Below are 12,148 nucleotides of genomic sequence, written 5' to 3' on the forward strand. Positions count from 1 at the left end.
CTCTTTGGGAGGCTGGGGGTGGGGTGGATCACTTTGAGCTCAGGAGTTTGAGACCAGCCTGGCCAATATGGTGAAATGCCATCTCTGCTAAAAATACAAAAATTAGTCAGGTGTGGTGGTGCACATCTTTAGTCCCAGCTACTTGGGAGGCTGAGGCAGAAGAATCACTTGAACCCAGGAGGCAGACTGAGAGCGTGCCACAGCAATCCAGCCTGGGCGACAGAGCAAGACTCCATCCAAAAAAAAAAAAGAAAAAGAAGAAAGAAAAGAAAGAAAGAAAGAAAAGAAAGAAAGAAGAAAGAAGAAAGAAAGAAAGAAAGAAGAAAGAAGAAAGAAAGAAAGAAAAGAAAGAAAGAAGAGAAAGAAGAAGAGAAAGAAAGAAAGAAAGGAAAGAAAGAAAGAAAGAAAGAAAGAAAGAAAGAAAGAAAGAAAGAAAGAAAGAAAGAAAGAAAGAAAGAAAGAAAGAAAGAAGAAAGAAAGAAAGAAAGAAAGAAAGAAAGAAAGAAAGAAGAAAGAAAGAAAGAAAGAAAGAAAGAAAGAAAGAAAGAAAGAAAGAAGAAAAGGAAGGAAGGAAGGAAGGAAGGAAGGAAGGAAGGAGGGAAGGAAGGATATCTATTATCTGCTAACAATATATTATAACAGAAATGACATTTAATACAAAAAGATGCAATAACATTTTATTATTCAGAATAAAGTAAAACTCCACCACAAAATAGGAAGCTAGCAACCTTATGCTGACATATTTCAGTCAAGGTATCCCCCTCTTACCCCAACAAAGGCTGCACATACCTGATTCCGGTATTGCCTTGTTTTCCTCTTTTTCTTTGTTGAGATAGGGTCTTGCTATGTTGACCAGGCTGGTCTTTTTATTTTTTCATTTTTTATTTTTTTTTTTATTTTTGACACAGAGTCTGGCTCTGTCACCCAGGCTGGAGTGCAGTGGCCGGATCTCAGCTCACTGCAAGCTCAGCCTCCCGGGTTTACGCCATTCTCCTGCCTCAGCCTCCCGAGTAGCTGGGACTACATGCGCCCGCCACCTCGCCTGGCTATTTTTGTTTTTGTATTTTTAGTAGAGACGGGGTTTCACTGTGTTAGCCAGGATGGTGTCGATCTCCTAACCTTGTGATCTGCCCGCCTTGGCCTCCCAAAGTGCTGGGATTATAGGCATGAGCCACTGCGTCCGGCCATTCAGGCTGGTCTTAAACTCCTGACCTCAAGTGATCCTCCTGCTTTGGCTTCCCAAAAGTGTTGGGATTAGAGGTGTGAGCCACTGTACTTGGCCTTTTTCTCTTCTTGTTGTAGGCGAGTGAAAACCCTGTTTGGCTCTCCACTGTTTTAAACCACACCTTGTCCAATCATTCCTTGATATGTTAATTCTTTCTATAGCATCCTTGCCTCTGACTGAATATCTTCAATGCTAGAGAATTTACCACTGTCTGACACAGGCTATTTTTACAGCAGTGACTACTAAATCCACCCTCCTTCTTCTAGCACTGTTCCCAAAGTACTTTCCTCTGACCATGGTCCAGTTGTGGATTAGGGAAATAGAATCATGAAAATACCTACTTTTGGCCAGGCACAGTGGCTCACGCCTGTAATCCCAGCACTTTGGGAGGCCGAGGTGGGCAGATCACGACGTCAGGAGATCGAGACCATCCTGGCTAACATGGTGAGACCCTGTCTCTGCTGAAAATACAAAAAAATTAGCCGGGCGAGGTGGCGGGCGCCTGTAGTCCCAGCTACTCAGGAGGCTGAGGCAGGAGAATGGCATGAACCCAGGAGACGGAGCTTGCAGTGAACCGAGATCATGCCACTGCGCTCTCTCCAGCCTGGGTAACAGAGCAAGACTCTTGCCTCAAAAAAAAAAAAAAAAAAAAAGAAAGAAAAGAAAATATCTACTTTTACTTTAAGAAAAAATTAGGCATTTCTTCGGTGGAAAAAAAACAAAACAAAAACGAACAAACAAAAAACCTCTGCAAACTAGCTCAACCTTTTGGGACTATTTCCCCAAAGCTCTGGTCATTGCCTTTGTGGACAAGAATTTAGTGTCTTATAAGGCTACTATGCTACTAGTGCAAATTGTAGCAGGTGCTATCTGATTCTCCATCAGTTTCAAAGACATGTCAATGGCAGGCTTGGAGGGCCATGTAGACGGTCATCTGTTACTAATAAAAAGCCTAATATTACTGAGATGTGATGATGTAAGACCAAGGAACAGGGGATTACTTTGGGGATGTATGGGGGTGTAAAGCCAAGGTTTTCTCTAAGCACCTTAATGCCTGGTTGATACTGTAAATTAACAGGCAGGCCTATTTGCACTATTCACTTTCTGTAATGTCTTCCCTTATAATTAGGGTCGGAGATCTCTTCATTCTTGAGTAATGATCAATATTCCACCCAAATGTTCCATCATTCAATGGAAAACATTTAAAAAATTATAGTGCTTTATGTAGTTATGAAGAGATACACATTCTGACCTTGAAGGAAAGCTCATCTTCATTCTCCCCTCGGAAATCATATAAGGCTTTGGCCTTCCTCCCCTTCGGTACCATGGCTGACATACTTTTTGCCTCAGCTGTGAAGACATAAAAAATTTAAATATATAGAAACACAGTGGACTAAAACACAAATCTAACATCTAAAAAAAAAAAACTCTTGTCGCTCTAAAAACACAGTATTTTCTCTTCAGAGGTAGTGATATTAGAGATAAAAAACATTTTTAAAAACAGTATGTTCAATTAATTTTGAACTTATTTAACTTTCAAGAAGATGAACAATGTCCTCTTAGCAGGGAAAAATTACATAAACTGTTTTTATTAGATGGAATATTAGCCATTATTTAGTGAAGACATTTTTATCTTTTTTTTCTATAACTCTAACAAAGTATATGAATGCAGTTTGCACAACTTCATGTATCAACTCTTTCAAATATAGACAGACACACTGAGCAGGGCCAGAGGGGAAAGGAATGTATATAGTTTTGAAGGTTTCAGGCTCCCCGTGAGGAGTAGCACTCATGCCTTGCGGTTGTCATACCTGGGCAGGGCCTCACAAACACTGCTGGGAAGATCCCCTCCCTGTCCTGCAGTCTGCCCCTGCACCAGTCAGAATCCAGACGTTCCAGAATCTGGATCCGGTCTCCCCTCTTGAAGGATAAGTCATCACTGGTCTCTGCTGTAAAACTGTGAAGCGCTTCACACCATTCTGCAGAAAGACTGTTAACCTGTTATCAATTAGAAGTGTGGTCAGAAATGTAAGATTTTATTTGAAATTGAGTTCTACAAAGCTTAAAGAGTAGTGTGGAAAAAAAGTTAAGTGGTCTTAAGATTTCAAAGCCTGAAGACTTCTTTAAATTATCTAATACTTTATGTTGCTATCAAGTTTCAGAAACAAAAGTTTCCAATAATTTTTTCTTAAATTATAACTCTAAATGACAAGTGTGATAGAATTTGTGGCTTTTCTGCTTTTGAGGGATATACAAAGCTTAAGCAAACACTTTTTTCCTTTTCTTTTCTGAGACAAGTTCTTACTTAGTAACCCAGGGTGGAGTGCAGTGACAGAATCATAGCTCACACTGCAGTCTTGACTTCCTGGGCTCAGGCAATCCTCCCTCCTCAGCCTCCCAAGTAGCTGGGATTACAGGTGCGGCCACCACACTCGGCTATTTAATTTTATTTTTGCAGAGATGAGGTCTCACTATATTGCCCAGGCTGGTCTTGAACTCTTGGCTCAAGTGATCCTCCCAGCCTCCCAAAGTTCTGGGATTACAAGCATGATCCACCTCACTCAGCCAAAAAACTTTTTTCTTACTATGACCTATTATATTGTTATATTGAATAATTAGGTCAAAGCATAAAATATTTATGCATAGTATTTGACACTGAAAAAATTCTGATACAGTAATTATCAGTGAAGCTCTTCTTTATTTAAATTAGGAAGGATCAGAATGGGTGGGTCTATTAATTCCCAGGTCTTTATTTGATTCAGAGACTATTAGATTCCATAGCACAGAACTTCATTAATTCACACTTTTAATTTTATGAGGTGTAGTTAACTCTGAGATGGGCAGGATAACACCCAGATGTGGTGGGCTAGTGTAAGAACGCTTTTATCCCAGGTACATTAGAGAAAGGTTTTGCTCTGTGAAGAGGCAGCTCTGCCAGTTTGGGATGGGAACCCTATGTTCAAGAGGCTCAAGCAGATAATAGAGGATAATGAAAAGGCTTTTTTTTTTTTTTGTCCGAGATAGAGTCTCGCTCTGTTGCCCAGGCTGAAGGGCAATGGAGTAATCTTGGCTCAATGCAACCTCCGCCTCCCGGATTCAAGCAATTCTCCTGCCTCAGCCTCCTGATTAGCTAGGACTACAGGCGGGCACCACTACACCCAGCTAATTTTTGTATTTTTAGTAGAGACGGGGTTTCACCATGTTGGCCAGGCTGGTCTCGAACTTCCGGCCTGAAGCAATACACCTGCCTCGGCCTCCCAAGGAGCTGGGATTACAGGAGTGAGCCACAGCGCCTGGCCAGGACAAAGGCTTTGGAACTAGCCAGGCAAGGGTTCTAGACCCAGTTCTGCCACTTCTTAACTTCGTGACACTGGGCAAGATGCTTCTCTTAGCTAAGGCTCAGCTTCATCTTGGGGTTACTAAGAGGATTAAATGAGACAATGCATGTCTAACATTTAGTCCAGTGCCTGGCACATCTTAAGTGCTCAATAACTGATGGCTTACAAAACAAAAACAAAAACAAAAAGCAAGCAAACAACACTAACCTTGCCCTCTTGCCCCTGCACCTGAGTAACCAACCCTAAAGGATGGAACTTATCATTCCCCAGAAATGCAGGCAACAACCATGTGAACATTTCCTTTTGGAGAACTGTAGTCAGTTTCCTTCCTGTTTCACTTTATCAGTGGGTAGGGACAAAAGGATTAGGGGACACACAGGCCAATTACAAGTGACATTTTCACAAACATAATCATCCCATCAGGCTTAACTCTTCTAAATTTGTCACCGAAAAAACAATGGAAGGCTGGATGTGGTGGATCACCCCTGTAATCCTAGCACCTTGGGAGGCTGAGGCAGGTGGATCGCTTGAGCCCAGGAGTTTGAGACCAGCCTGGGTAACAAAGTGAGACCCTGTCTACAAAAAAGACAAAAATTAGCTGGGAGTGGTGGTGTGTGCCTGTCACCCCAGCTCCTTAGGAGGCTGAGGTGGATTGCTTGAGCCTGGGAAGCAGAGGTTGCAGTGAGCTGAGATCTTGCCACTGCACTCGACCTGGGCATCAGAGTGAGACCCTGTCTCAAAAAACAAAACAAAACAAAACAAAAACAAAAACAACAAACAAACAAACAACAAAAACAACAACAAACTAAAAAACAACAGAAGGTACCACATTCCTAGTACCTTTAAGCACTTCTGGAGTCATGTTACAAAGTGTAAAAATTTTAACCCATTATTTTTCTCCTTCTCATTATACAAATGAAACAATTTTTCCTAAATATTTGGTAAGCCGAGAAATGTATAAAGAAATGGAGGAGGCCGGGCGCAGTGGTTCATGTCTGTAATCCCAGCACTTTGGGAGGCTGAGGCGGGTGGATCATGAGGTCAGGAGTTCAAGACCAGCCTGGCCAAGATGGTAAAACCCTGTCTCTGCTAAAACTACAACAACTAGCAAAGCATGGTGGCAGGCGCCTGTAATCCCAGCTACTTGGGAGGTTGAGGCAGGAGAATCGCTTGAACTCGGGTGGCAGAGGGTGCAGTGAGTCAAGATCGCGCTATTGCACTCCAGCCTGGGCGAAAGAGTGAGACTCCATCTCAGAAAAAAATAAAAGAAGTTGGGGGGGGGAACCTACCCATTATATAATCTTACTACCTAGATGCAATTTAATACTAACTTGAATAATTTCCTTCCAGTCTTTTTATGCTATATATTCAATTTTATATCCCCTTTCCCTATATGTTTCCTCTCATGACATTTAAAAAATGATTTTACTTTATAAATCTAGTTTTTCATAGCTTTAGTACATTCTCCCAATAATGGTCATATTTAGGTCATTTCCAATTTTTTCTTATTATATTAGCACTATGCTCATCTTTGTGACTCAAACTCTCATTTTTTAATCCTTTTCTGTTGTTTTTTTTTTTTTGAGATGGAGTCTCGCTCTGTCGCCAAGGCTGGAGTGCAGTGGCGCGATCTCGGCTCACTGCAAGCTCTGCCTCCTGGGTTTACGCCATTCTCCTGCCTCAGCCTCCCGAGTAGCTGGGACTACAGGCGCCCGCCACCTCGCCCGGCTAGTTTTTCGTATTTTTTAGTAGAGACGGGGTTTCACCGTGTTAGGGAGGATGGTCTCGATCTCCTGACCTTGTGATCCGCCTGTCTCGGCCTCCCAAACTGCTGGGATTACAGGCTTGAGCCACCGCACCCGGCTTTTATCCTTTTCTTAGGGTGATAATAATGTGTACTTTCTCTCTTTGCTGACACTCACATGTGTATAATTGCTTGTTTAGTGTTGAGCTGCACTGAATCTTTGTTAACTGAATAGGTTAAATGGTATTTTATTGCTGTCTTATTATATATTTTCTTGATTACTAGAAAGGTTAAATATTTTTTCAATATTAGCCGCTTATTGTACCTCTTTTATGAACTCTCTAATCATGTCTCTTTTTCATTTTCTTTCTTTTTATTTTGAGACAAAATCTCGCTCTGTCACCCAGGCTGGAATGCAGTGGTGCTATCTCGGCTCACTGTAACCTCTACCGCCGGGTTCAAGCTATTATCCTGCTTCAGCCTTCTAAGTAGCTGGGACTACAGGTACATGCCACCACACCTGGTTAAGTTTTGTATTTTTAGTAGACAGTGTTTCACCATGTTGGCCAGGCTGGTCTCAAACTCCTGACTTCAGGTAATCCACCCACCTCGCCTTCCCAAAGTGTTGGGATTACAGGCATGAGCCACTGTGCCCAGCATCTGTTTTCATTTTCTATCAGGGTTTGCATGTCTTTGCATGAGCTCTCTATATAAAATATATTAACCATCTAAGTAATTTATTATAAACATTTGTTGTATGAATTGAAAAATTAATTCATACTATATTCCCTTAATAACCTGGCTGTCACTATAGTCATCTGTTCAAGCAGCCTACCTGAGAGTTTGAACCAGAATCTTCTTTTTTGGTTTTCAGTGGTACCTTTGTGCCTACATTAAAAAAAACAAACAAACACAGGAAGTCAGAACATTAGATGTGAGGGCCATATAGTATTAAAAATAAATGGTTGGGGTGGGAGTGAAGAGTCTGGGATTCCACACCAGTCTCTTCATGTATTGCCTACGTTGCCTTAACCTGTAGTACCCTCACTGAGCTTGTTTAGTTAATTGTAAAGTAAGCACAATTATTTATAGTCTACATACATTAGTAACAGTCTATAGTTCATTTCTGTTTAAAAGTCTTTGCCATTTATTTATTTATTTATTTATTTATTTGAAACAGAGTCTGGCTCTGTTGCCCAGGCTGAAGTACAGTGGTACAGTCATAGCTCACTGCAGCCTCAAACTCCTGGTCTCAGGTGATCCGCCCACTGTTGCCTCTCAAAGTGTTGAGATTACAGGTCTAAGCCACCACACCCAGCCTCTTTGCCATTTCTTATATGAAGTTATTGCTAATTACCTAAAATACCAAAACCAGCTCTTTGAGAGACGTCCACAAATGATGTCTATCCCATACAAATTCTCATTTTAAAATCAGTTTTCCTTCTACCTTAAAAATATGGCAATATGGATTATTATACAGCTTAAGTATAATGCTATTATTTGGTTTATTTGAATTAGGACATGACATAACAAAAAAAAAATTCTCTATACTCACTTAAAACATTTGCACCAGAGGTGGGATAATCCTCAACAGGTTCCACAAAGTTCAAGGGGAAAATCCCAGTTCTGCCTCGAACTTCTCCTCTGGCCCATTCCTCATTCACGTACTCTTTAAGAATAATAATTTCTCCCTCTGAGAAACTCAACTCATCCTTATGCTCTCCAATATATTCAAACCGAGCAACACATCTTGAGCCTCTGAATGAAGAACACATTTTGTGGATTAGACTAGAGAGTGCTTTTAAAATGTTTAAAAACCTTCATTCAGTCTTTCAATAAGTATTTATTCTGGGTTTACCATGGAATAAGGTATACTAGGCTAATTTGAAATTATTCCATGAAAAACAGTTAGTTACACTTCTAATTAACAGATAGGAACCTATTCACTCAAAAAGGCTAAAGCTCAAGATCACAGAGTGCACGCAGCTGGGTGGTTAGTTTATCCTGCTGTGTCTTTTGATCATCTTACTCCCCAGTCTCCATATGTTTGTATCCTTGGGCCACAGCAATCCATGGTCCAGTCTGAACCCTTCCAATCATAAATGCACTGAGTTGAGGAGTGTTAGCCCTAAGAATCTCGGGGCAAGTCATCAAATTTCCTGACTACTAATCAGGGCAGAATGCAATGGGCATCAGCTGGGCAAAGTCGATGCTCAATTAATCAGTGAGTTGGCCTTAAAAACTAGAAGGTTTAAAGAAAACAGAAACTCGGCATATCATAACACACAATCTCGGACCCAACTCTGTTACCTTTAAAAAGAAATGATTTTTGTATCGCCTTTAAAAGGGCTAAATTTCTGACATTTGGGACAATCCTTACATGATCTGCAATTTTGACTGAAAATAAGATAAAAGCAGAGATAAAATCGTGTCTCTAGAAGGTGTGCTTTAATACTAATCCCTAAATTTGAGGGTTTAGAAAGGAAGTTTCAATAGCAACAGGCTAAGGAGAAGCAATTGCCCAAAGAGAAAAGGCTGATTCTAGCTCTCACATAATTCTGATTTAAGTCAGATCAATGGGTCAATGACTGTAAAAGCCCACTTCAAATTCAACCTGCTGAGACACAGTATATGCTGCTTAAAAATAGAGAAAAACTGAATCTGAAATAGAATTCAACTACTGTGGATCAGAAGTTTTCTTATTTGTGATAACCTTTGCATTTGTTTTCTAAAGTCCTCTGGGAGCATCTCCTTATGTCTGACCTATTCATAGACAGGTTTACAGTCTCCAGCAGGTAATGAATTCTATTAATTTGCTCATTTAACTGGAATATAAAGTTGCATTATGGCAGTGTTTTAAATCACAAAGGAGTTACAACGACGCATAAAATGGTATATAAATTCAGGGAAAGGTCCTCAACTTAACTCTTCCTTCATTTTCTTCTAGTTCCTCTTAAAAACAAAAAAATACAAAATGTCTAGCAGTTATTGTAGGATTCATATTTCTACAGGATTTAATTATTTCTCATGACAAAAATACTTGAACCTTCTAAAAACTGGGTAGATAACACCAGAAGGCCAAAATAAAATGCAGTAAATGATGAAACTATCTCTGCTCATGCTAAGGCCAGGCTGCAGGAAGCACTGGCATAGACTGTGCTTTGCTGCTTTCTCTATGTCCTGCATTGATGTTGCAGAATTGCTTAGGTAAGCTTCTATCAGCATGTTCATGATGTATTTTCATCAGAATTTTAACCCATTGTCACCTTTTAAACAAGTTTTCTTTGTAATTAAAAAGACACAGTGAGCATTGGAATAATCACTATGTGAAGTGTTTTCTTTTAAAATAAAGAATAAATAAATAATAGAGAGGGGTTCTTGCTATGTGGCCCAGGCTAGTCTTGAACTCCTGGCCTCAAGCAATCCTCCCACCTCAGCCTCCCAAAGTACTGGGATACAGGTCTGAGCCACCATGCCTGACCTTGGAGTGTTTTAAGCTTGGTAATTCTTCACGATATAGATGGTTATCTCCTTTGTATTTTGTGCAAAAGAACACAAATAAAACTTACTTAACACAATGAGATGAAACAGATTCTCTTTTCCCGTTTCCTCCTTCTGGAATATCAATCTAGTAAAGACAAAATCAAGGCAACAATTATTTTTTTTTTCAGATTTTCGTCAGATAAATTTAAGGTTAAGTAATTAGAAAGTGCATGATTGAAATGGATTTGTTTAGCTAGGTGTTAATCTGATTAAGAGGAACTACAGGTGCTAACTGGTAAAAAAAAAATCCTGAATTTGGATTAAAAAAAAGTATAACGTGTGAAGTAGCCTTCCTTGAGTGGCCAATCAATTCTCTTATTTGCTGGAATAATCACATTAATATCACTCTAATTCTGACTGAATTTTCTTTATCCCTTTTTTTTTTTTTTGAGGCAGGGTCTAACTCTGTCACCCAGGCTAGAGTGCAGCGGCACAATCAGAACTCACTGCAGCCTCGACCTCCCAGGCTCAAGTGATCCTTCTGCTTTACCTCCCCCAAGTAGCTAGGACTACAGGTATGTACCACCACACCCGGCTAATTTTTGTATTTTTAGCAGAGACAGGGTTTCACCATTGTTGCCTGAGCTGGTCTTGAACTCTTGGACTCAAGCAATCTGCCTGCCTTAGCCTCCCAAAGTGCTGGTATTATAGGCGTGAGCTGCCACACCCTGCCAGCTCTATCCCATATTCTCCAGGTTGAAAACTGCAGCTGAGAAGGACTTAAGATAGAAATCAGGATTAGGCATTCACAGTGCCACGCATTAGCTCTACCACACCTACTCCAAGTGTTGGTAGAACCCTGCAATACTTCTCTGACCCCAAGGATAAAATATTTCAATAAAACTTTGGATTCTTGGGCCGGGTGCAGTGGCTCAAGCCTGTAATCCCAGCACTTTGGGAGGCTGAGGTGGGTGGACCAGGAGTTCGAGACTAGCCTGGCCTGGGCAACAACTGCGAGACTGTCTCAAAAAACAAAACAAAACAAAACAAAACAAAACAAAACAAAACAAAACAAAGCAAACAACTTGTGGATTCTCTTCACATTTATAACTGGAACATTTTCCCCCTTCAACATGAATAGGGAAGGAAGAAAGGAATCTGTATTTAGCAAACATCTACTAAGTGGCAAGCACTTTATTTTATTTATTTTTTGAGACAGGGTCTCACTCTGTTGCCCAGGCTGGAGAGCAGTGGCATGATTATGGCTCACTGCAGCCTTGCCCTCCCATGCTCACACCATCTTCCCACTTCAGCCTCCCAAGTAGCTGGAGTTGCAGACACCTGACACCATGCCCAGCTAATTTTTCAATTTTTTGTGGGGACAGGGTCTCATTATGTTGCCCAGCCTGGTCTTGAACTCCTGAGCTCAAGTGATCCTACCGCCTCAGCCTCCCAAAGTGTTGGAATTACAGGCATGAGCCACTGTGCCCAGCCAAGCACTTAATATAGTATCTTATTTCCAAGGCTCAGTAGAGGAGGGCTGGGTTGCGATAAAACATTTGGCTATAATGCATGCAATCTAAAACTACTTAAAGCTTGAGGTTTATATTAATTAAATCAGTGCCTCCTTGATAAATTTTAAAGGTTTGAAGTTTTAAAACAATTTTTTAAACTCGTGGGCTTAGAAATAACACACCAATAATGTGGCAGATTCTGTGTGATTGATTTCAGTGTGGTAATTGTGCTTTTTAAAGTACTGCTACATCGGGCAGAAGAAAAATGAGGAAGAGTGCTAAAACAAACATTATTCTTAATATTAATTTAGAGAATGTAGTTGAACTTCTTCAAAGAATCAAGGCATAGATAAACTAGACAATTTTTAATGCCTACCCTTCATAATCCAAGAGATTCAAATTCATTTCCATTTGAAGAATTCAGATTTTCTGTTAGTCTTGTTTTCTAATTTTGTGATGTAATGGAATTTGTTTACTTTTTCCTTCCAAATAAGCTGTTAATGCAGTTAAGCTAGATTTTTTTGATATTTCATGGTATCATAAGTTATATCAGGGACGAAGTCATCCTCTTCCAATGATACAAATGTGTGAGGGCTATCTGATTTTATCCCCATATTTCACAGCCATCTGGGCTTACACACAGCTCTCACACACAGGAATGCTTTCACAAGTTAGGCTGTGAGGGTATATAAAATTCTGGTACTTTAATATAATTATTCTAATCAGATTAGAAATTATTTTGTGGGCACAACCATTAATGAACCACTATCTACAATACAAATACCTCTGTATTCCCAAATAGATTTTTTTTTTTAAAGACAGAGATAAATAAGAATGGAAAAGA

General features: G+C 40.1%; 1 protein-coding gene across 2 annotated transcripts in view; it reads right to left on the minus strand.

Moving 5' to 3' along the window:
- The window catches only part of SH3D19 (SH3 domain containing 19), a 195,023-nt gene that overhangs the window by 4,922 nt on the left and 177,953 nt on the right, over nucleotides 1-12,148 (minus strand). For both annotated transcript variants that reach the window (XM_010372515.2, XM_030916386.1), the window contains 5 exons: nucleotides 9,877-9,935; nucleotides 7,863-8,065; nucleotides 7,143-7,195; nucleotides 3,037-3,223; nucleotides 2,478-2,575 (listed from right to left, as the gene is read on the minus strand). In XM_010372515.2, coding sequence (XP_010370817.2) covers nucleotides 2,478-2,575; nucleotides 3,037-3,223; nucleotides 7,143-7,195; nucleotides 7,863-8,065; nucleotides 9,877-9,935 — 600 coding nt within the window. The remainder of the gene's footprint in view (nucleotides 1-2,477; nucleotides 2,576-3,036; nucleotides 3,224-7,142; nucleotides 7,196-7,862; nucleotides 8,066-9,876; nucleotides 9,936-12,148) is intronic.

Source organism: Rhinopithecus roxellana, chromosome 2, assembly GCF_007565055.1.
Source record: "Rhinopithecus roxellana isolate Shanxi Qingling chromosome 2, ASM756505v1, whole genome shotgun sequence".
NCBI classification, from domain to species: Eukaryota; Metazoa; Chordata; class Mammalia; order Primates; family Cercopithecidae; genus Rhinopithecus; species Rhinopithecus roxellana.